The 24,906-nt window shown below is 36.7% G+C and overlaps 1 protein-coding gene across 4 annotated transcripts in view; it reads right to left on the bottom strand.

Annotated features, from left to right (window-relative positions):
• MGAT4A (alpha-1,3-mannosyl-glycoprotein 4-beta-N-acetylglucosaminyltransferase A) overlaps window positions 1-24,906 on the bottom strand; it is a 73,958-nt gene that overhangs the window by 20,214 nt on the left and 28,838 nt on the right. For 3 of the 4 annotated variants that reach the window (XM_026065791.1, XM_026065807.1, XM_026065801.1), the window contains exons 3-10: window positions 24,359-24,466; window positions 22,278-22,445; window positions 19,461-19,601; window positions 17,273-17,406; window positions 5,821-5,867; window positions 5,253-5,366; window positions 4,535-4,610; window positions 2,907-3,021 (exon numbers count right to left, since the gene is read on the bottom strand). In XM_026065791.1, the coding sequence (XP_025921576.1) occupies window positions 2,907-3,021; window positions 4,535-4,610; window positions 5,253-5,366; window positions 5,821-5,867; window positions 17,273-17,406; window positions 19,461-19,601; window positions 22,278-22,445; window positions 24,359-24,466 (903 nt within the window). The remainder of the gene's footprint in view (window positions 1-2,906; window positions 3,022-4,534; window positions 4,611-5,252; window positions 5,367-5,820; window positions 5,868-17,272; window positions 17,407-19,460; window positions 19,602-22,277; window positions 22,446-24,358; window positions 24,467-24,906) is intronic. The other variant, XM_026065817.1, reaches the window with a different exon arrangement.

Here is a 24,906-nt window from a genome sequence, read left to right as displayed (position 1 = left end):
ATCAAAAAGCAAAAGAAAGCAACTTCTGCTCTACGGTAGRGGTGACAGAATTCCATAATCCCGCTGTCAGCCTTAACACTTCATTAAACAGCTGTGTTTGCCACTTCTTCATCTAATATTTTTTTCACCTATAAAGCACATAGATTATACCTATGCATGAATTAGATTTTCAGCTCAGAAATCAACAGCTAAGACAAAAAACATTTTTTTCTTAGCAGAACTTGCAAGCTGATCAAGGTTTCCAAAAGCTTACAGCCAATCAACCACACCTCTCTACTGCAGTTATTATTTCTAAATCACTAGCATCTAGGCAATTCAGTGTTCTACTTTGTCTTAGACACATAAATCCCATGAAAAGTTACAAACAACTACTTTTGCAGTTCTCCATAGCTTTCCACATTGCCAAATTATCATAGTATGAGCCTGCATCAAAACCATACAGGGACAGTAGAGATGAGGCAAACCTACATCAGGAAGAACTTGCATAAAAATTCTATGCAGTATATGGTTACAACACACCAATGCGCCTCAAAGACAGAAGTATTAGTCACTTTCACGAATACTAATTTTTCCTCTCAAAACTTAAAAGCAGAGTACGTAGCTAAAGTGGGAGAATCAAATTTCAGATTTTCTAGGTGAAAAAGCAACACTAAGATGTGTAGCCATAGCTAAATCCATATGAAAGTCTACCAATGATAGCATCCAATTAAAAGGAAGCAAGCAAATATGATGTAAGGAACAGGGAAGCAACCAGAGGACGTAACAACTAAATTTAACTACAGTTATTTTCAGAACCTATACTGAGAAAAGTCAGTATATAGGCAATCTAGAAAAAAAACCTTAAAAATATTTTAAAACAATTTTACTCATGATTAAGCCAAATCTTAGCATTAAAAAAATTACCTCGTTACCCCTTTTAGCTTGCATGCTGTTCCCTCTAAAGCAGCACTGAGAACAGAAAGGCATGTGAAAGGTGACATACACAAAAGCGATCTGAAACATATTTCTGTGGAGCAGACAGGGCACATCCTAAACTGTAAGTTGATTCTATGCCCATTTTGACATCTCCGTCTTACAAAACTGCAATTTGCAAATGAATACACTCTACTACTCCATCTGTACCATGCTAATTAAGTAAATGTAAAATGAATGTAAATTACTTCTATAGCCCAGGAACTTCATACAGAATCTATATTCAAAGAACAATTAGCACTGAAGCTAAAATTCTAACCCCAACTAAGTCCACAATTAAAGTTTAACTTAATGACATTTAATCAGATTCTAGTATTCAACCGGTCTCTCCAACCACATAATCACAGAGGTCTAAGAGTTGACAGTGGGTCCCCCAACAAAAGAGACAAATCTATTTAGGGCAAAAGCTCCAGTAATTTAATGATTTAAATGCTTATTTCTCCATTATAGAAGGCTCCTTTTCCTGTTTCTTCCTTCCACTTCAGGCCATAAAGCTAATCAGATACACTGTAGCTGAAATAGTAATTCTGCTGGTAGCCAAAGGCAACCAAGCAAGTTAGTTATGTGGTAGCCAGACAAGGGCTAGGAGACTTCCCTCTGCCCACCTCCTCTCGTCCATCTCTCCATCATCTCTGCAGGCCAGACTGACAGGTAAATGTACAAATTACCATTCTGTACACTGACGTAGTACGTCAGGAGATGGTTGCTGCTTTCCCTTCAACTCAGGGAACCTCCGAGGCCCCTGAAGTCAGGGAACCATCTCCTCTGCAGCGCACCTGACGCTGAGCTGGAAAGGGGGGGTGCTTGCCATTCACACAAGTGCCAAGTTCTCAGTTCACCAATCTAAACATATATCCATTGTTTTCTAAGATTAAGGATCACAGAGCTAAAACGAAGCCTTTCTCTGGAAAAGTAGATCCAAAATAAAAACAAGAGAACACCAAGAATTTCCAGGAGAATGACAGAACTCAGGACAACGCTTCCTCTGCTACACATCCGACTCGCTTCCTCTTCTGAGCTCAACTCACAACCTTTGTTTTGGAATCGTCTGTGCTGACTAAATATGGAAAGCTCCATGGTCTGACTCAGTTTTCAAATTTTCCTTGCACATCTCCAGTTTAGTGCTTTTAATTAGATCATGACAAGCCACTGCAGTAATGGAATATGTTTTCAATTTGTCAGATCCCTTTCAAACTTCCCTTTCATTGCTCTTCTGTTAGTTTAGGACCTCTCAGTAAAAACATATCAGTCTAAGAGAGAACAAATAACCATATAGCAATTTCAGCAACATTCTGGTAGTCAACCCATGACAACCCAAGGCACTGCATTAGCTTCTCTCAGTGTTGTTCCCATCACTGCAAATGACAGACAGACTCAAACTATCTCCAAGAAGGAGCAGACTGTCATGACATCTTCTTGATGGAGTAGAAAGGTGAGGATAGAACAGTTTTGCTAACAAGACAAATTCATGTCTGCTGATTCTGGGAAATTCTGGTACAAATGCCAACAAGGTTGTTTTAGGCTGAGTTAGGTTTCATGCTTTCTCCTTTTACTTCACACGTTGAGTCATGTTTTAATGACATTTCAGTTTTCACTATAGCTAAATTCAAAATAAATCATTCCTTGCAGTTAGATTGTTAATAATTTTCTAAATTAAATAACTTTTGCTTATAAAATGCCCTGATTTCCAACAGTTTGAGTTTGTCTCAATCATATACAAGAAGATGAAACAATTATTAAAAAAAAAAGAAAAAAGAAAAAAAAAGAAAAAAAAGAGAGTTAAACCACAGAACCCCTAAAAGAACCATTGAATTCCTATTTCTTGGTCTATTTCCAGTACAAAGAAGATAGCTTTGAGGTCAGATCACTATTAATCAGAGATTCTGAAGATAAATGCATTTTTTTTCAAAATGTTAAAATGCACATTTTCTTACCAATGAAACCCAGCTGAGAAAATTCTAGAATCATCCAATCTTCAGAAGCAAGCTGAAGCGCAAAATTTTTTATTGTGCTGAAATAATTCTGCTTGACAACAATGTCATCTTCAAGCTAGAGGAAGGTAGCAGTGATATCAACATAAATCAAAACAGCAAAGCAATAGGAAAAAGTACAGCTAGGAAAAACTGATTTATAATATATTGCCAACACATTCCATGTATTTCTAACGTAAGCACCAGTATAAAATCTAGACAGTAAAAACAAGAATAACTATTATAGAAGCAGGGATCACAGTTTATTTGTGGAAAACTAACCCCAAATCTTTTTATAACAAAAATCTACAAATATATCTCAACAAATTACTTCAGAACATGGAGCTGTGAACTAGGTAGTAAGATCACCTTACTTTTCCAGCTTCTCTTTTCAGAGAAGAATCATCCAAAAAACAATTTGTTAGACTTTGTGACACTATCAATGCACTATATGAAGAACAAGTAGAAATTCTGCATTATTTATAAGACAAAATGTGACTGCTTACTCACTCACCTACTAGCACTAAAAGAATTAATTTCTCCTTTGAGACAAGAAGCTAAAAGATGTGTTCTCTACACAGGTGGGGKTTTTTTTCCACCTGACTTTATCTTTCAGAAACAAACAAACAAAGAAAAAAGGAACAGGTGCATAGTCCAAGCTAATCATTTACAGTTCAGCTGGCAGAATTCCTCAACATGCAGTCCTACAATCCCTGCAATTCAAGGTAAATGCAGGCTGCTGCTCTAAGTATCCTGCTTCTCCTACCTCATCTCCCTGTGCATGCATGCTCTCGCCCTTGTACTGGCACTAGTGTTTGTGTGACTGTCTTGTTTCAAAAAGAGTGTCATATGACATTGGTTGCACAGCTTCCAGGAGAGATGAGTCTTCAACAGCTCCCAAGGAGCAGTCAGCATGGGTCACTTTGTAAAAACCAGATAAAATGAGATGGATGGAGCTTTATACCAAAAGGATACAGTCCAAAAACTAAATAAAGGCCATAAGCATAGTTACACACTAGATCTGAGATACCTGTAGGTATGACTTCTACTTCAAAGCAGGAAAGCAAGATAGGAGCAATTCTGAGCTAAATTAAATGTAAAATGAATTGCTTAAGTCTCTTCTCAAAAGCTTTTTTCTTTTCTTTTTTTAAGAAAACAAGTCTAGTGATCCATTCAAAATGTATCTATACATGATACAGAACCATATTAAAGTGACACTGCAAATGCCCTCAAAAGAAAGTAAAAATGGATTTTAGCTTGACTTCCACCTATGCCGCTGATTCTATACCTAAGAGAGTCAAGCCCTTTTGGGGACAAGGAAAAACAGCAATTAAACAGTCTGCATTCCTTCACTTCTTTTTTGCTAAACATCTTAATATAAAATAAACCACGCAGGACAAGCTGGTTTCTCATTCAGACCGTGTGCTTCAAAAACACTAATAACCATCAACATAACCATCAGAAGTACAGCCCTCCTGCAACTATGGAATCACAGTCTCTCTGTTCTGTATACGTCTTTCTGATGTGCCCAACAGCACAATTTCTGGAGACTCACTTGAAAACTTGTCTCWAAATAAAGAACAGAAATTTACCTGAATGTAATAAACCCCCTTTTTCTGGGCGTACATCATAAGAAAACAGTAATCCAAGTTTTGTTTTGTTCTCCATCTGAAATTCAATTAAAAACTTAAGGATTAAGAAAAAAGTTATTTCAACACTGGCAATGCAAAGTAAATCACACTATGAAGGATGATGCATATTACTGAAATGCTAGGACAATTGCTTTTGGCACGTCTCCCTCAGGAAATCCGCTGTCTGAAAAAATGGAACAAAACTTTCCCCTTATGCTTTAATACAGACAGAAAACTGGATTAATTTGAATCCAATCTTAAGAAAACAACCTGACATTTCACTAAAAATACATATGCATTTTAAGTGGTAAATTAGCAGAAACTCTTTTGTTTTACACTGTTTTTCAGAATAAAAACAGTAAACAAAAAAGTGTATATACATTCATGCAACATCAACAAAAAGAAAAAAGAAAAAGAAAAAGCATATAAATTCCCAATTCTCTTCCCAGAATTTAACACTAAAGGACTTCAGCCAAGATTAACATTAAGCTCTGATCCTGCACAGAACAGCATGCAAATAGAACCAAGACTGATTCACAGAGCTCTTTTTGCATCCCCACACTTTCAAGAATTACAGTAAGAAAACATTTCAAGAATTCACATCCCACTTGCCATTTCATAAACAAGAAAAGTGTGGATGTGGGAGAAGACAAGGGAAAATCTGGGGGAATAAACTAACCTGACTCTCTCTTTTGAGTCTCCAAATGTCTCTTTCAGGTTTGTCAAGTCAGGATAGTAAGTTGCAGGAGGGGCTATTACTTCTACCAAGCCAGAACTGATCTCTGTAGAAAATCTGTCAACAGAAACATGCCAAAAGGCACATGAGATATTTTGAGTGCTAGAGACTTCACGCTTGCTTGCTTGCTTACTTTCGATGCCATTATTATGTCTAATATAACACACACTTGTTATGCATATGTTCCAAATGATTAGGTTACCTGTACAAAGCATTCTCCTAATTTTCATGGCAAACTGGATTTCTGTCTAACAGAATGACATTCTTAAATTATGTTAATAGCATAATATTATGTTAATAGCTGTTTTACAATTTTACTGAATCACTTCCCCTTAATTTATCATCTTTTACTTATTTCTTCAAAAGCCCMAACCCACAAGAGACAAAAAAGCATAACCTCGTATTTCTAAAATAACTTTTATTACATATCACAGCTTAATTCAGGAAAAGCAAAAAGCATAACAAAAAGCACCAATAAATTAAGAAGTCCTCCATTAAAGCTGTAACTTACTCTTTTTCCAGGCTTGCTACAACACTGTTTACATAATCAAGATCAGTCTGGAAAAAAAAAAAAAGAAATGAAATGAAATACACAATAGTTTCAGAGCTACACTTTCAAAGAACCAATAACACAAACATTTGAAGTAGCTGTTTTTGAACATCAATTACAGCATGTAAGATATCTGAACAATATACGAACATATCACTCGTGTAACTATGTCCTTTGTCTAATGGAAGAAGGAACAATTCTTTTGCATAAACACACAGGAATAATATTTGCCTTAGATCTGCTTTTAATAAACAATGCTAATCCAACTGTTGGTATTTTCTTGCAACCTCTCATGCTCTTAATGATAAAATGATCACTGAGTATTTGTAGAGGAAGAAGTTTATATTAATGTTATACAATAATAATTATACAAAAATATTACCAAAGAAAGTTTTCTGGAGAACAGGGCTGTAGACACACGTTCTTTTTTCAGAAATACATCTGATAAACTTTGCACTTACAGCGTTGATGCCCCAACCTTAGACAGCAATGAACATGCTATTTCTATGTTTTCCTGACTAGGACTGCTTTTTTGCATCAGTGACTAAGCTTCCTATCATATTCCTATCAGTCACCTGGTTTTTAAAACTGTACAAATTCCCAAAATTACTTGTTGGTTAAAAAATAAATCCTGACATTCTGGATAGGTATACAGATCTCCTAATGTGCCAGAACTGGCCAATTATGCAACCTATTCACTTGGTCATACATCTGCATAACAGGAGAGGAGAGTTTCTGAAATCAGACTAAAAAAACCCCTAATCTTTGTTATACTTACTAATCTAATAATTTGACATACTATTTGTCAGTTTTCAAAGGAAATAATTTAAGGTCTATAAATCAAGCCAGATTTCAGGGGCTTGCAAGGATTCTACAGCAACAGCTGCTTTTGAAATGATGGAAATAAAGGCACAGTTCATACTTTTTCTGATGAATTTGTAATGCAGATTATCATTAACGGATTATACACACAGAGAATAAATCCCTTCCAAGCTTTTCTATAGAACTACTAATCTTGTTTGATAAAGGTTCTTACCCTTTGATCTTAAAAATCACCATTCCTATTTTTAAAGATTTCTTTTTATAAACTCCAACATAATGGCAGTAACACGTTTCTCTAAAAAGGACAATAGTAATTTTCTTCCAAAAGCAGGTTTGAAATTGTATAAGACAATGTAAGTAAAAAGCATTTGCCATATTTTTTTCATAAATATTCTCTTCATAAGCACTACTCCTACTGCTTTACAGGACAGAAGTTCTAATAAGGAGTTTCTCTTTTAAGGTCTTGGCAATTTAAAACTCATCATGCAATGAGTTCCACACAAGCAGACCCACAAGCCAATGTGAACCTGATACATCACTTCAAGTTTTTAAATATACATAGGGATTTTGCATACGCAGTTTATTACAGGAATGGAATCCAAGACATAACATTTTTCTGTTTTCAATACTTTCAAATCAATGACCTAATCATTACCTACAAATAGTTCAACAATCAGTACRTCCCTCTTTCACTGAAACATTTCCTTTCATGCCTTTTCCTTTTAAACTTTATAAAAAGTAGAAATTGTTGTCTAGTAGGCATAGAAGAAGAAAAACGATTTGAATTTCCAACTGACATGCCAAGCTCTGTGATTATCCAGTCTAATATTAATAACTCAAATACCTGTTAAACAATACACACTATAATTTCCACATATGGAAGAATGCAAGAAAAAAATTCATATATACACCAGAAACACATCAAGTTCCCTGTAAACATCTCAGAGATTAAACTAAATGCCCAGCTTGATCATAAATGAAAGCATATTTGGCCCACAAACCCATGCCTTAGCTTAGCCTTCCTTGAAATGAACATAATTTTGACCTATTTTACAGATACACCATGAGGCCTTGCTAATGCTTGTAAAATGACATGCTTATACAGAAGGCACTGCAATCAGAAAAAAGAAAAGCTGCAATAGTAATTCTCTACCTATTTCCCCCTATCTGTGTCTCTCATGCAAAAGGTTGGCAGTTTCCCATGGGGAGCTGCTATCACCATAGCTTCACGTTAAAGAGTTGTAGCCTGCAGACTTACAACCTCATATTGCAATCTGTTCTGCTGTCAAACCAATTCAAGATCGTCTGGCCTAGATGCACTGAACACCAGATAAAGCAAATACTAATGCTGGTTCAATAGGTAATCTTCTTTCCAAATCAACACTTAATCACTGCATCAGCATAGTGCAAAAGGAGGTGCCACTTTTAGAATGAAAAAGAACATCAAGATTAAAAAAAGTCAGTGTCATTTTTCATAAGAGCAAGTGCATTAAAAACGGATATCCTGCCATTATTTCAAAATAAGTAGTTATACTTTTATCTACTAACAAGTAGTGTTTGAGATTCAGAGCTAGGATTTCAACACCAAATTCCTCCCCTCAGGATAGCAGGCTGACTGCTGTCTTTCCACATCAGAACTTCCAGAGGCAACAAACTCCTCTCATCACCCAACCTAAGACTAAGAGGGATCTTCGCCAACACCCTTCAGCTGTGAACAAGTCCCAGGAAGGTGGCATCCGTAAGTGATTTCACACAACCTGGTATAATGAAGTATGAGAATATGCAATGAATTCTGTCAAGCTGWGACCACACCCAAGGGAAGGGTTAACCACACAGGAGACTTTGCAGGGGAACAACTGAAGGGAACTGGGAATAGTCAGATAACTGCTCTATCATAAAGGTCTTTCAACCAGTGTCAATAAATTCAGCTAACAACTAAAAAGTGATGAGAGATCTATTATTGACCAAAATCTATTGCCCATTTTTGAGGAAGAAGGTGCTCAAAAGGCCACTGCCTTAACAAAATAAGACCTAAGGTCCTTTTTAATCAACCTGCAGGATTAGACTGCTGAAAAGAAACATGACCTAATATGAGGGAGTAAAACCCTTGTCTTCTCCAGGATCCTTAAACAGGACAAGACAAATCCAGTTTAGTCAAAAGGAAATCATCCACGAAAGAAAGCTTCACTGGAAGTCTGAAGAACAGTTAAAATCGTCTGGTGGACAGCAGGTTGACCTTGAAGTAGCTGTGAAGAACATAAGTTCTGGCTCATGGTATCAGTGCTGCTTGCATCTCTTGAAAAGAAACATCATTGGTGATTCCAGTCAAAGCAGCACAACCTTTAAGACGACAGCAATGAATTCTTTTGTCTACCAAATCAGGAGAAAATGACAAAGATGGAAGTTTTATTAAAAACTCTTAGGGTTGAACATGAAATAATCCCTAAGATTTGGGGATCTGAGAAGGGAAGCAAAAATGAACACTTAAAGAACTAATCCCTTTAAAGTGATTAAATAAAAAGTTGTGACAGGCCACAACCAAGGAGTTAATGATGCCAGCCACAGAGAAGCATCTTATCAATGAATCGCTCAGAGCCTCACAAACAAGTCTGTCTTGTTAGGTGGATCTCTGGAAGCAAATGAAAAGCATAAACAAGGGTGGTTATTTCAATATCAGCAGTTCAAATCTTTCCTGACTGTTCTTTCCTCCCAATCATATGAAATTACTGATCTCTGAGAGCAAGCACAAAACTTCAAGTGAAACACCCTCTATTTTTCATTCATACCAGATCAGACCAAAGATCCGTCTAGCCCAGCATCTTGCTTCCAACAGTGACGCCATGAAAGGATGCACAGGGAAGAGTAAGAACAGAACAAGTATAAACAATACTTCCTCCTGATGCTATCCATGCTCCAACTACCTTCAACTCAGGAAACTTCCTGAGCCAGCCATRATTTTGTATTTAATACTCCTCACTTGACTTCTCTTCCATGCACTTCCCCAGTATCCCTTGAGCCCATGTAAACTTTCAGCAGCAAAGGAGATTTTAGCTTATGAAACCTATGGAGTTTGCCTATGAATAAGGCAACATCTAAGATTTAACTCCTTGCCTCAGCAGTTTTGATGATTGACACACACAGTGCTTTGATGAATCTCTCTAAAAGAAAACTGGGAGTCAGTTGCTGTGGAATAAACTAAAGTGTCAGAGTGTTAGTGAAATAAGTTTAACTTCCCTCAGTCTTTGTAAAATGCTGCCCYACAATCCCCTAAGGAACCTTCTCTAGTTTATGTGAGGCTATATTTCAAATCCACAATTATTCTAAGGTTTGTCTCAAGCAACATTGTTATTCATAACAAATGCACAAAGAACCAGAGCAGTAATGAACTCTCCAATCGTTTTTATTGATGTTTATGAGAGAGCGTGTGCATAACAAAGTARTAGGGAACGTATTCGCTAGCAGGCAAAACAAGAGGTTAGGAAGTTTCAATTAATGGCTAGACAACTGGAAGCCAAAACCAAGATTTCTAGTTTTAAGAACCAACAACTCTTTTGTACTGTTAAATCTTATCTAATTCATGCCTCCAAGAACGACGGAAAGTGGACTGCTTTTCAAAATGTAAGAAGAAACATGGCAATTTACACCAAAAGTACTATCCAGACCAAAAGTTCATCTGCTACCTTCACCAGTAGCAGATGCTCAGAAAAAAGATGGAATAAACAGGGTACATATAGAATGAGCCTTTCCCTCATGCACCTCCCAGTTCTCAGTAATCAACAGTTTACAATTCCCTAGGCCCAAGTTGTATCCATATCATTAAATTCAATAGCTCCTACTGGATCTGTTCACAGTAAATTTGCTCAATTCCTTTCAGAACCAACTTACTCACTTATATTCCACAATATCCTGTTGCAACAGGGTCCACAATTTAGTTATGTGCTTAGTGAAAAAATATTTTCTTTGTTTTAGATTTTGCTTCTTAATTTCATCCAGTGGGTCATCCAGATTGCATCTTTGTCATCATGTCAAACTGACAATCGGGTCTAGTCCACATATGTAAAATCTGAATGAGCACAACAGTGGGTCCAAATAGGACTGGAACTGGCTTGGCATACAGGCGGAGTAAGTGCACATATTRTTTGCATCGGACCATGCGGTTACTTTGTCAGTGAACAAGACATAGTACTGCCAGAAGAAATAAAATTAGCCTTGAAGTTCAGACATCTACATTCCACTGTACAGTGGGGGATTCCTGTCCCCCCCTTTTATTTCCTGTCCCAYCCCTCCTGCAAAAGGTTCGCTAGTGATATTGGATAGATATACATTTTCCATACTTTGCCACTAAGCACTATCCTTACCCTAATTTCCTGTGATTCTCCCATCAGATGTGATCAGAAGTGCTGAACACTGGACTTGGCAATATAAAGTGCTACAAAATTGTAGCTGCTCTGAAAAAATTAAGCTGTAAGCATCAGTGCAGCCACCTGGCTAGTAGACATTTCATTTTAGCATTAGGTTCTCCAAATGGGGGGGAGTAGTAGGCGATGGTGGTAGAAGAGCATGTAAAACATGAGGGAATGCCAGGATATAATGCACAGGCAATGCAATCCTAGCATTTTCTTGTTCTGGGAGTCTGACTTACCAACCTTAACCTTTTTTTAACACTAATATTTTCAAGATGCACATTGAAATACTCTGCAAAATGCACAAAGTTAAAACAGTTGATCCTGCTTTGAGCAGGGGGATTGGACTAGATTATCTCCAGAGGTCCCTTCCAACCTCAATGATTCTGTGAATCTCAGATCTTGCTTGATGAGGCCAAACATCTGTCAGAATTAAATTTCTATTTCAGTTGTCAATAAGAGTTGATTTTAGGAACAGCAATTCAAATAGAAGGAAGGACGGCACTAAAATCCCAAGGAGTGTTTTCACAAGCCACTAGGAAAGGAAATTAAGCTGCAGATATCAAAATACTCCAAGACCAGAAAGGGAAGCCACAGGCAAAGAAGGAAAGAATTTAGACATTATCTGTACAGGACATTCTAAACAATGCAGTTTATCTGGACTGTCAGAACACCCAAATCTTATTTCTTAAATGAAACCTACTATAAATAAATCTCAACTTATTCAAGGGCATCTTTAAGAAAAAGAAAAAAAAAAGAACTCTGGGAAACAATCATTTGAATCTGCAATACTTGGTCATTTCATTGCTGACTAATTTTTGCAATTTTATTTGATCTCTCATCATCCCTATAGAATAAGGGTAGAATAATTGTACAGAGTATTTTAAATAATAATTAACAATGCAAAATTAACAGCCTCCAGAAAAGGCAAAGCAAACATATGTTTGGCTTGAAATGGTGAAAATACTAATGAATATAATTACCTATATACACAAAGCCTTAAAATTCAGATAGGAAAAAGAAGCTACTAAAATGGTATTTAGAGAAGGTAAGATACTTTTGGACATTTGTGCTGTGAGGAAAAAAAAGAAAAAAAGTGCTAAAGAATAAAGCTGCAGCAGTGGTTTCCAGTGGTTGCAATGGTGTAAACAAAACTTGTGGGAAAAAGGTAAAAATTTCTGTTAGAGTTCAACAACTACAGCTGGAAAAAAAAAAAAACAATTTTCAGGCATATAAGGTCTTCCCTTAGATTTGAAGCAGCAATTTCAAGCTAAATACAGGAAACACAAGAACAAGATTCAAAGTAAGAAACTAGAATGCAGAGCACTATCATAAAGCAACCCTCCATAAGCAAAGTTACATAGGCAAAAAGTAGCCTCTGCATCCTGCACCGGCTAATGCCTTTACCTCTCCCCTACTGCAAGGCGGGACCCTGCTGCACAGGTAACAGTTGCCATTCTCTCCTCAGCCGTTTCGGTGATTAACCAGTTAAGGTCAGGACAAAGCTGCGCAACGCAAAGTCTTCAGTAGCAGTGTCAGGAATCCAAGCACACTAGATTGTCTCGCCCCACTCTCATTTGCACCTGCATGCCCTGCATGCCAACCCTTCAATCATCAAGGCATAAGTTTTCAGGGATTGTGCTGTGAACCAGCCAGAACAAAAATCAAGGAACAAAGCAAATCAGCACACCCAAATGGAATTTATGTTAGCGACCTACAGCCTTCGACTAGTTTTGTGTGTACCAATGAAGCCTGGTTTGCAGCATCTGCAAGGAAGAAGAATACAYGTATCTTCAGGCCAAGGCAGACCACAGCAGCAAAATTTGATAATGCTGTCCAAAACTCGCTGATTAACACAGTGCAAATTCAGTCAAGCATCTGGATATGAAATCACCTGCTACAAAGCTTCTGAAATAGGTTATTAGTTTTACTTTCAATCTCACAGATATTCTGGATGTTACCAGAGAGACAAAACACAATTCTGCCTATTACCAGCAATGTTCCCTTACCATAAACATCAGATATCATTGCCCAGATGCATCTCAAAAGGAATTTTATAAAGAGAAGCTTTTCAGTCATGCAAACGTAGGGCTTGAGACAAGGGCACAGTCCTGAATTTTATCTTTCTGCTGAAGTTATCAAATTTGTCTCAGGCCCATGGCAAGTTTCAAACTCCTGTCAGGAACCTCCCATGAGATCTAAGAAAGACTGTATTGCTGGTATTAATCCCATTTAAAACTTTGCTAGCCACTGACATGAAAAGATGAGTGCAGAATCCTATGATGATGCCCAGTAACAGCCATCTACACTCTTCATTCAGTTTGGGTGCCATAGAAGCTGAGATTCCAACAGCAGCTTAAATAAACCTCTCAAATTCTCACTGACAGCCCAAGCCACCCCTCCAGATATAAAAGTTGGCAGTATATCTAGAAGCTGTGTTTTTTCATCTTGATCAGCTTTGAATGAGATGTGCAAAACAAAGGCTATCATCTGTGTAGGCCTTTAAAAGTTCCTGGTGAAGATGATGCATAGTTTAGCACAACAGCCTTTTCTAGCTTTGATTAAAAAAAAAAAAAAAAAAGTATGCTAAGATCTATCAGTCTTTCTCCAACTCATGATGTGCAGTCAGGTCATCTGGGGACTTAGAACACACTTCCTAGGCATCCGATGGGGCAGCTCTCAAGTCTTTGGTGAATAGCAGAAAGAATGGAATGTCCTCTGTAGACAGATGATAGAAATATATCTGGGTTGAGAGCAAGAGAGACAAAATACTCCTTTGTTTTCTATCAAGAGGTCTGCTGATCAAAGAGATCTATAATTCAGGCCCAGAGTAAGGAGAGGTGAAAAATCCAGGCTTGTTTATTTTGCTGAAGTAATTTTCCATACTGTACTCCAATGTTAATACTTCCAAATCAGGTTCAGCAGGTTTGATCCAGTATGTGCACTAAATGATTAATTTATTAATGTTTTGTTCATATCAGTGCACAGAGTGAGATCTTGTTGGGTGCTTGTGTCACACTGCGACCCAACCAGTACAGAAACTTTTCCACCAAAGTAATAAGAAAAAAACTACTCTCCACAAAAGGAGGACAGAGAAAACATTATTGAAGATTAACATCTTTTAATTAAGCAGCCACTATTTACAGAAAGAGCTGATAAGATAGTAGTAAAAGATATTCAAGGCTCACAGGTTTCTAGCCTAGCTGAACGGTATGTACGTGAACCAACAGAGTAAGATTTGAATAAGCAATATGCAAGGAAGTATAACGCATGGACTAGCGCTCCAAGAACAAATGGTTGTTAAATTATTGCCTAATCAGATGTAATCAGTAGCGTATGGTATTAACAAAATGATTTTGCATAGCTGAAGTATCTTCTGATTCTTTCTGAAATGATTTGCCTTTCTCATATTTTTGGTCAAATCAAGGGCTCATAGTGTTGCAGTATACATTGATTACTACTTGTATAAAAAACTATGCTAAGAGCAGCTGCTGATTAATGAAGTGGACAGACAATTATTTGTGATAGAAATATCTCTAGAATAAGTCAATTTTCTTCATGGGAACTAAGATCTCTCCACAGGGAGAAATCTTGTTTAGATACCAGAAAGTATTTTAATTTCTCTCATATTCAGTAGTACACATTTCTTCTATATTTTATCTGTTGTTCAACTGTGATGTTGTAAAGTATTTCAAGACCATGTTTCCCATATTAATTACAATCTCTATTAAATAAAAATACTAGACAGTCATTTTAATCTGGAGTTCACAGTTACTGAAACCCATAGCTTATAGTTTATTCCGAAAGTAACTTCCCATATAAAGTAGATTTGTGAGATCTGAATCATTGGTTCAAATCATCTGATGAGCACATGAACTAGCTACACAGTGAAAGGGAGTAAAAAGATTTTAGTATAGAAGTATAATGAATCATGCCTATTTATTAGTCATTCTAATGAATACCTGCAAATTATTCTGCAATGAAATTATTTTTAACAAATTGGAGAACAGACAAATGTCAGTTACTGGCACAATTGCACAGTATACTGTCAAGCAATTCTACTAATTATTTAAATTGGTGATTAGATATCACATCAATCCAGATATTTTAGAATTCCTTGAAATTCCAGTATGGAAATTTACTGTGTATAATTACATTTCTGAGAAATATTCATACAGTAAATGAATATGCAAATCTCTTCAGCAACTATAATGCATCTGTATTTACTAGCTCATCTGTTTACACTATTCATACCATTTGCATAGGTCATTAGCCTTAATTTTCAACTTCTTTTCCATAAAAAAAGTCAAATTTACAAAGAAGGAGTGGGATTGAACTGCTGGGGAAAAAAAAAAAGGATTAAAAAAGTTTTGTAGGGTGCTTAGCACAAAGAGATTATAATCCATGACTGTGGCTCCTAGCAATGCTTCTGAAACACTGTCAACTTGATTTCTCAAATAGACTCAGTAAGAAAATGCTAGCATGAGCCTTTCAAAATACCACTTCCTATATAATTCCCTTGTAAAAAATATTTTTGTAAAGTCTTGCTATTCTTTTCATTGGTACAGGCTACAGACAAAGTGCAGATAGTAGTTTAAAGCTTATTGGCAAAATTACATAACCTCACACTTTGACCATTTGTTTCTGTATTTTAACTGCACAGTTGTTTAGCGGAGACCATTACCACTTTTCAGAAAATTTTGCTGCTATTTTAATACAGGTGTAGATGATCAGAGTTCTAATATATTTTTTATTAAGCCTTCATTAATGTACATGTTCATGATAGCAATAGTCTAGCACATTTTAGGCTAAGAAGCCCCAGCAGTCCAAGCTATTTTAAACAAAGGGAAGGACTTTTGCTTTAAGAACAAGGAGAGGTATACCAAGGCCATAGGCTTTCCTTCAAATAGCCAGAGAAAATGCTCAATAAACCTACATGTTTCAACATACAGAAGAAAACTGAAAAGCACAACGTAACTCAGAAAAATCACAGTATAGAACAGGACAAAGTATTTACTGTGCCACTTTATTCATTGAAAGAGTTTCCTGTAGCATAATACAAAACAAACTATAAGATACTGAACTTAAGAAAATATAAAATATGGTAAAAATACGTTATCTCTTGATATTCTCAACCAGCAGATGTTTTAAGAACATTTTCTGTAGAAAACAGTATCTATTCAGACACACAGGTTTTGGTTGACTGGCAGGAAAAAGAAAACAATGCAATATATATTAGAAGACCACTAGAGTCAGTTCTTCATGTACAGCTAAAAATCATTTAAACTTTTAAAAGAAAGCTTTAAAATGTGCTAATAATAAAAGTATCAGCATGCCTATCTGTACTTAGCCATTCCTGAACAAACACTGGCTCACATGACTAAAATGGCTTTCACAGTTATACATAACCAGAGAATCTACATTTTCATCTGTGGGACTCATAAAATACTGTTTCAATGGAGCACTATATGGTTATACAAAAGAAAGTCAAACATTTATAAAAAGTTCCCACATTCCAAGTCACACACTTGAGTGTGTGCATACAGACCAAAACAAGTATACGCAGTTCCCAGCAGCCAAAAAAGTTATCTCTGAAAGAAATTTTCCTTAAGAGTTCAGCTAAATCAGAACCAAGTTGACCACACTGTCCAACTGAACACTCTTTGAGTTAATCTACCCMAAAAGACTAGACTTACAAAACAAAACTGTCCAGACTTTCAAAATGTCCAGACTGTCCAGAAAAAAGAAAAAAAAAAACCCACAAAAATCTGTGCCTAACACCTCCAGCTGCATCATCYATCTGATGCATCAGGACTAAGCATTAGCATGACGCAAACAGGAAGACTCATCCCCACAAGACCACGGAGTTCCTTGGACATTATTTTGCTTTTGAAGGAACAAGATGATTAGCACATCTCTCAGTCACTAGGTAGAAGCATCAGAAGATCTGCAAAATAACCAATCCACTGAATCTGTGTCCCCTATTCCTCTGATAAATAGAAAGGGCTGGGCTCTTCAGGAGTATTTATCTCAAAAATGCCAGACTATGACACTGCCTCCTCTCCACAGAAGGAAAAGACAGTCATTTTTCTACATGTTGAAGAAAAAGACCCAATCAGTTCCCCAAAGGAATAGTACTTCTGATTAAAGGCAGGATAGAAACAGAATAAAAATATTAAAGCAATTACCTCTCCTATAAAGACAACCATAACACAATCCAGTTTCTCTTCAGGGGACAGCTTATCAATAAGGGAGTGGAGAGTTTCTGTAAGGTAAGACTTGACTTTTCTTTTCACTGTAGGAATTCCCATTACAATGGAAACTGAAATTAAACAAAACCAGAAACATACTTTCAGTAATTTAATGCACAAGATAGAAAAAAAAAAGTCTTGCCTCATAATGTAGTATTGCTTCAGAAACACAAAGAGTTAAAAGACTGAGATAACACAGTAATTAAAATTAGTTTAAAAATATACCAGTATCATCAGGAACATGATTAACAATCATCACCAATGCTTGGAGCAAACACGGGGGGGAAGCAATCCTAGATATGTCAGACTATTGCATAGGTAACAATCAACAACCATGATATTAATTAATCAGGTAAGGTTGCACCACGACTTATAGACTCATTAGCCTCCCTTACTTAGTTTTATTTTCAGAAAGCCATAACCATTCTCTAAAACTCAGTTTTCCATGCAAGTGTGTATTTTTAAGTTCTCAGAAGAAGCATTTGAAAGTGACATGGCTGAAAAACTCCTTTACTTCCCTTGCATGTGATTTGAGTTCTTCTGAATACACAGAAGTCTAGGTCATCAGGATAGCCCTAAAACCCCTCACTGAAAGCTCTTATCCCCAGTAAAAGTATCTCCAATGCAAAGCACTCTGGCTCCAACTACAGTACTGCTAACTCTATCATTCGCACAACCATTCAGTTCTCATGTTCCTTAACTTGCTCTAAGTCTTCCCTCCCTTGCACCCCACCTGCACCCAGGGCTGGCTACCTACAAGGAACATGGCAGATGGGCAATAAAAGGATGAACCAGACTGCACAAAGCAGTAAGGGAGGTCAGCCTCAGTGCGCTAAGTCATCTGCGTGAAATGATTTACCACATCATAAATATATAAAAATCAAACAAGTGTTGACAATTTTGGTGAGCAGTCCTTATAGAACCTGCTTCACCTAGCAACTTCACGTAACGAGTTCTGAATTTTTAAAACAAATACTTACCCAAAAAGCACAATGACCAGGAAGGGGAAGAGAGCAGAGCAACTTTAACTCAGAATTTCCTTTTTTTTTAATTTAAATAAACCTGATTCCAATTTCTATTTTGTAATTTTAAACTTCTGGCATATATTTCCAGTGTGATATAATACAGGATTTGTTTAAAACAAGAAAGGACTATGAGCCTTTTCCTTCCTGATTAACAACATTGAAATAAACAGTGTTTGTAGTCAGAAAGGTAGCCCTGTGGCCTAAGTCCACATTTGACACACAGGCATGCCTTACATTAAAGCAAGGAGGAACCAAATTTACTGCAGTAAAGAAAAAACATACAAGCTAGGAATAACTAATGCTTCTTTCAAAAGCAAGGAGGAGAAAAAAGAAAAAAGAAAAAAGAAAGGAGGTCTAAATGACAAGAACATGAGCCGTTCAAATCAGATGGCACATGGAGAAACAAGGATTCATAGGTGGAACCTTCATGCCTAGAGACACACACATACACACGCTTTGAGGTACACGAGCTTGGTTGAGCTTTACCCTATCTTTTTGCTAGAGCTCCAAGAGTGGGATTCAGTGAAGCTATCCTAATGACAAAAATTCAGAATTTGTGAGGATTAAAAAGAAAAGGGATCAACAGTACTGCAGCACGATACTGAATTTTTTGATTTTTCTCCAATGTCCCCATTTTATTGATGCAATTACATCTGATTATCCTTGTGCTCCCAACTCTAAGTTATACACTGAAATATATTGTTCAAAACACCATAAACACCCACTCTAAGATAATTACATCCACGCATGGTTGTCCCACACATCTGAAAAGCCAAAGGGATATGTCCGATAGGCAGTTCAGAATCTGTAATATTTCTGTGCTTTGTTCCCTTYTACTTAATTACAAAAATTCACCCAAACTAAATGCTTCTTAATGTGTACCTTAACACAGGGTGGGGTGTGATCGAGATTATGCAGAAAAGAGCAAAACTGAAGCCAAACCCCTTTCATCTTGGATTCAGTGCAAATTCTAAGAGATATCAATATCACACAAGTAAAATGAGATGTCCTTGATCTAACAAGTAATGCAGTAAATTACATAACAAAAATTAAGAAGTCCTCCAGATACAAAACATAAAATAAACATCATATCGGCATACCTCCTGTCCTTCCAAGGCCAACCTGCACAGAAGGTTGAAGGCTTCCTTCATTTTTCAACAAATGAGGCAAATGGTAATAGATATTTGGCACTTGAAGAGATTTTCTGCTTGTTAGCTCTTTTAACAATTTCAGCGTCTCATCTGCAAACGTACATGAAATCAGTAATGTAGAAAATGCAAAGAGTAAGTTTTATGGAGTGATAACTCATGCACCAATCCAAGCTTGATCCTAACTGAAGAACAGAACAAATGATGCATTTTAACGACACATCAAGTTTTGTGTACAACAAAAGTCTTTTCTGGTTTTAATTTTTAAAATAAACTATGGCTGAAATTGCTTTCCGCCCATTAACTTTGCTGCAGATACAGTTAATGTTTACCTGATCACATATGACTTACATTGTGTAATCACAGAAGTAAAGAATGCTCCATTTACTTATTTTCCAATGGATAAAAATGGGAGGCTTATATCCAGATTATTTTGTACTTACACTTAAAGAGCTCATCACCATGTAGCAATTTAAATAGCAAATAAATAACTTAATAACTACAACTACATATTAGAATACATTTAACATCAGAAACAAAACACAAATAGCATTAAGTATACAATATATTAAGGTTTTGAGTATTTCTCCAATAAAATAGACACTAGCATAAATTTAATTTAATCCATTTAGAATATTTAAAACATTCCTTGCTGTTTATTAGAGTATACCATCTCTGAGGATGTCCAGGTGGCCCTCATAAAGTCACAAATAATAATTTTTAAATTCCTCTGCCATGTATGTCAATTTTCTTACATCAAGTGCAAAACAGCTCTTTTTTCAGACATGAAAAACACTACAGCACATGGACCTTTGAGAACTTATGAGCCTAACAACATCAGGTTTAGGTCAGAAAGTAGACTCAAGGTTCCCAAGAAAAATCTGAGTTCTGCAGAAGTGAGGAAAGTAATTCCGTAGATATGTCTCATTGCAGATTCTGAAGATAACTTCTTCAAAGATAGACTTTTCTTTTCTATTTGCAGATGAAACAAAGTTCCCAACCACTTAGGATCTTGAAAAACACTTTGTAAATATATGCCATAAGTGGAGATACTAATTCCGATAGATTCCATCATGGGCAGTTTTACTTTTTCTGCCAACATTTCCTTTAGCTTCCAATGCAAAAGCCAGGCTAAAATCCTCTCAAAATGTGACAGCTCTTTGTATGAATGAATAATGACTTATGTAAAACAATCTGGGTTTCTTCCAGATTTAAAGATTGCAAATACTACATAGTATTATGTATATTTAAATACATTGAACATAGTAAAATCTACCTAACAGTAAATTCCAAGCATGAAAGCAATTCAGTTAAATTAATTCAAGATTACTGAAACAGCATTAATAAAATTAGAAGGATCTGATCCCCAAACCATCAAACTAAAAATATGCTGTACCAGACATCCTTGAAGCCCAAAAGGTACCTGTACAAATTCGAATTCCATGAGGTTAAAAAGCAAAGAAAATGACAGAGTTGCGGCCATTTATTCACATGAAGTGATGTCCATGAGCTGACTTCAGCACACTTCCCATCATGCCTCGAAATGGAAAAAAAGAGAATGCCCCATAGGCAGATGGGATCCAGACTGGGTAGAATGTTAAAAATGTGAATCAGAACCTTCAAGTGCATTAGAAGAGAGTAATTCCCTATGACTATATATTGTACATAAGCAAGCTAACGTATCTTTAGAAATAAATGTGGCAATAGCTTAATCATAAATTCAGTATCAAATTTCCATGCCTTGGTATACTGTTGTTTGCTTTAACAGCAGAAACATACACACAGAAGAGAAAGAAAAGAGTCACAGAGTATCTTAAATGTAACTTATCCATACCACTCCTGGAAATCCAGAGGACTAGTACAGATCAACATGGATAGACCATTGATGTCAGTCAGAGCAATTCATTATTAATATCAGCATGGAGGGCCTATAATTATAACCCTCAGGAAAGATTTTTTTCTATAGAAGGTCAAAAATATACAGACATCCATAGCACAAATGCAACCAGACAACAGATTTTTTAAATCTTTAGCTATTTTTCTCATTAGGCCAGTACACCGATGTTTCTACAAACTACCAAATCAGACCTCTGGCCAGAAAGTTTATATATATTGTTGTTGATTTTCCACCTAGAAAAAAAATCAACAGTGACTAAAGTAGTGGGACTGAATTAAAATGGTAACTGCAACAATCTGATGAGTAGTGCTAAGGCATTCTCTAATATTGCCACACACAGCTTCTACTAAACTTGAGTTTCAGCCTCAAAAATGGGTTACAAAAATCATGTTAACATTTAATCACTAGTCATTAAAAAGAGCGTTACCTTTACATTTTGCAAATCATAACCAATGCTTTATATAGCCTATATGTTTTTGTATCTTCCAGCTGACTTTTGAACATACTTTAATTGCTTCAAGTTCATCACTTTCCTAAACACTCCTTGTTCATTTTCCTCCTCAAAGCCAATTAAAAAAAGTGATGTAAATTACTGTCAAAATATCTGCAGTATGTTAAATAAGCAACCAGAAGTTCCAAACTTTTGCAGCTAGGCACAGAATAAGTATTCAGTCCCTAAAGACATAAGAATGAAGAGTGGGTGGATCATTAGGAATAGAAAATGAAGAAAAAAAGAAAAGGAAAAGAGTAAAAGAGATGTTTCACATAACTGAGCTATTTGCACCGCTGAACAGTTTCATTCAGCTTCCTTGATACCAATTTCTTAGTCCAGAGTTATTTAAAAAAAAAAAAAGCTCAATCACAGTTTGTACCTGAAAAATTATTCAGTGCATTCTTACTCCCATTCGTTTCTGCTACTGCACGCCTGAACTGCTCCAAGATAGCATTCAGCTCAGAAGAGCGTTGCAGAGTCCGATGCTCAGCTATACGAAGACGTTCCTTCAAAGCGTGAAATTCTCGTTGATATGCAATCAACTTTTCTAGAGAGAAAAAAGATGATCTGGGTTATTTTTGGAAGCAAACACCTACGGCATGATCCAACAAGGCACAGGAAATGCTCAGCTGTGCAGCACCTGCAACTCAGCCTATGAGGGCACGGTCTAGCACACTGGCCCCTGAGCAGGCACTTCAGGATCTACCCAGTGCACCAGGGGAAGAGTGAGCCACACCAGAGAGGAATGCAAGGTGGGCACTGAGTGGGTATGCAGCTTGCGGCAGCCATGGACAGGAGCGACCTTTGAATCCCCATTGCTCAGCACTACAAGGTGGTTTTGAATCCTTTCTTGGAACAGATGCCCACAAACCCTTTCTTCTAGAAAGCAGGAAAGGAGTGGCAACTTGCAAAAGGACAGGTATGTCTTTTTAAAACCCTCTCTGAATACTTTATAAGAAAAAGTGGAATTTGACAATATATCAAACACATCAATTTCAAACCTAAGTTTTAATTTAAGGATATTGTCAATGCCTGCAAGACCAAAATTTTGATCAAAATCCTGTTTGTGTAGATACATGCACACACACTCTTCAAAAGGAGACTAAAGGGTAGAAGGAAACACTAAAACCTGTTTGTTGATATCTGGCCTCACCATCCAGCAAACTAAGCATCTCTAATTTGTGCATCTTTCCTTTTTCCTACTGATCATTTCCCCAAATCTCCTGCTCATCATCATCACTCTCTTTTAGCCAGTCTACAGATATTGACTGGAGTGTCTTAAGTGATATAATATTTTGTAACCCATACCCCAACCTCACAGTCACATCCATAGACATATCTTTTCTGTTAGCTACCTCTCCATCCTTAGCTCTTAGTACTGCAAAGTTAAGCGAGCAGACTTTCTACAAGCAATTTGTATCTCTTCCTGTTGTTACGAATACAATACAGTAGTGCATGGAATAAAGAAGTAATTACAGTCAGCTTCCCTGTGTTGATTATGCTGCATTTCCTCCAAGTTCTTTCAATTTACATTTATTTTCTTTTTTTGTAGTGGGGACGTACTGTTCTAATTATGTTTTGAAAACATAATTAGCTAAAATGCCCTGTGTTTAGAAGACAGAAAAATAAAAACATAGTTCACTACCTCTCAAAAACATTTCCCTTGCCAACCTTCTTTTCCTTTTTTCACTAAAACCAAATGGTTATTGCTTTTGTGCCAACAAACCCAGAACACAGATGCTGGCCTGCAATACAACGCTAGGCACAGCACACTAACAACTGAATCAGACAGCTACTTGAAACAAGACTTGTTGCTTTAGTCAGCAATATTGAGATAGCCAGGAAAGATTTCTGGAGTTTCTGGCATGAAGGACATTCTTACTTGGCAATGACAACTCAAAGAAATCAAACCACTTACATTAAGGCTACAAAACATATTAACAGCTAAACAAATATGAAATTGTATTAGTGTAGATGCCACACTCTCAAGTATGCAAATGGTATTCCCAAAGGCCCATTCCCTCCCCAAAAGGAATGGGTGATGGCAGGTTATACAGATCTCTGTTAAGTTTAGTCTAAACAGGAGAGGACAGGCGAGCCACAGAAGGACATGCAAGGTTTTACTGAGACCTTCTATAGCAATGGATAGCCTCAGGGCCAGGCTGCAGCATCAGGCCTCCCTTCCTGTCTGCATTTGTGCTAAAAGGCAGGGAGTAGAAACTTTAGCATTTCTCTCCGTCTTTCCTACTTGTTCAAAAAAGCTAAACTTCTCTCTGGCAGAGCCTGTATTTCTCCAGGAAATACAGAGAGAACCCATGGCACCTACAGTTTGGACTCAAGCCACTCGGGTAGGATGAACTCAGGTCTTCCTCCCCCTACTTAAAAAACTCTGATTCTTGGCAGAGAACATTTCTCTTCCTATATTTACCACAAAATATGCATCACACACAGTGCTCTCACGATTTTGGTGCTGGAAGGAACAGCAGAGTCCTGGAGGGAACAATCTACTTCGGAATAAGTCAAACAGGAGAAGCACAACACTTCCATGCCATCTCCACCTAGCAAACTCTATAATGCAAAAAAATCACAAATACAATTTTACTAAACCCAGCTTATAGGCAGAGATTAAAATTTTTCTGTCTACCATTAAGAATTTTCTGTCTACCTAATCTAGGTAGGTAGTAAGAAAATAGAAATTTACAGGACTCTTGTAATTCCACAGTAAATTAAAACTCTCAGTCGTAAAACCACAAGAAATTTAGAGGCCAGCTGAAATGGCAGTTTTATACTTTGAAGGAATAAAAACTGTAATTTTGTGTTAAGAATTACTAATAAAAATCACTTACCGAGGAGATGATACTTTCTGAGGAGGTGGCTGTTACAACATCTTTAATTTACAATTAATATAATACCTCAAAAATAAAAAATGTAATTCATTAATTTATTAAGAAACTTTAAATGATATGTATGGAAATAGACTTTTATTTTCATAACTTATCACAGCAGCT

Source organism: Apteryx rowi, unplaced genomic scaffold, assembly GCF_003343035.1.
Source record: "Apteryx rowi isolate R43461 unplaced genomic scaffold, aptRow1 scaffold_103, whole genome shotgun sequence".
NCBI lineage: Eukaryota > Metazoa > Chordata > Aves > Apterygiformes > Apterygidae > Apteryx > Apteryx rowi.
Note: the sequence above shows the minus strand (reverse complement) of the source record. Positions and strands in the feature narration are given on the sequence as shown.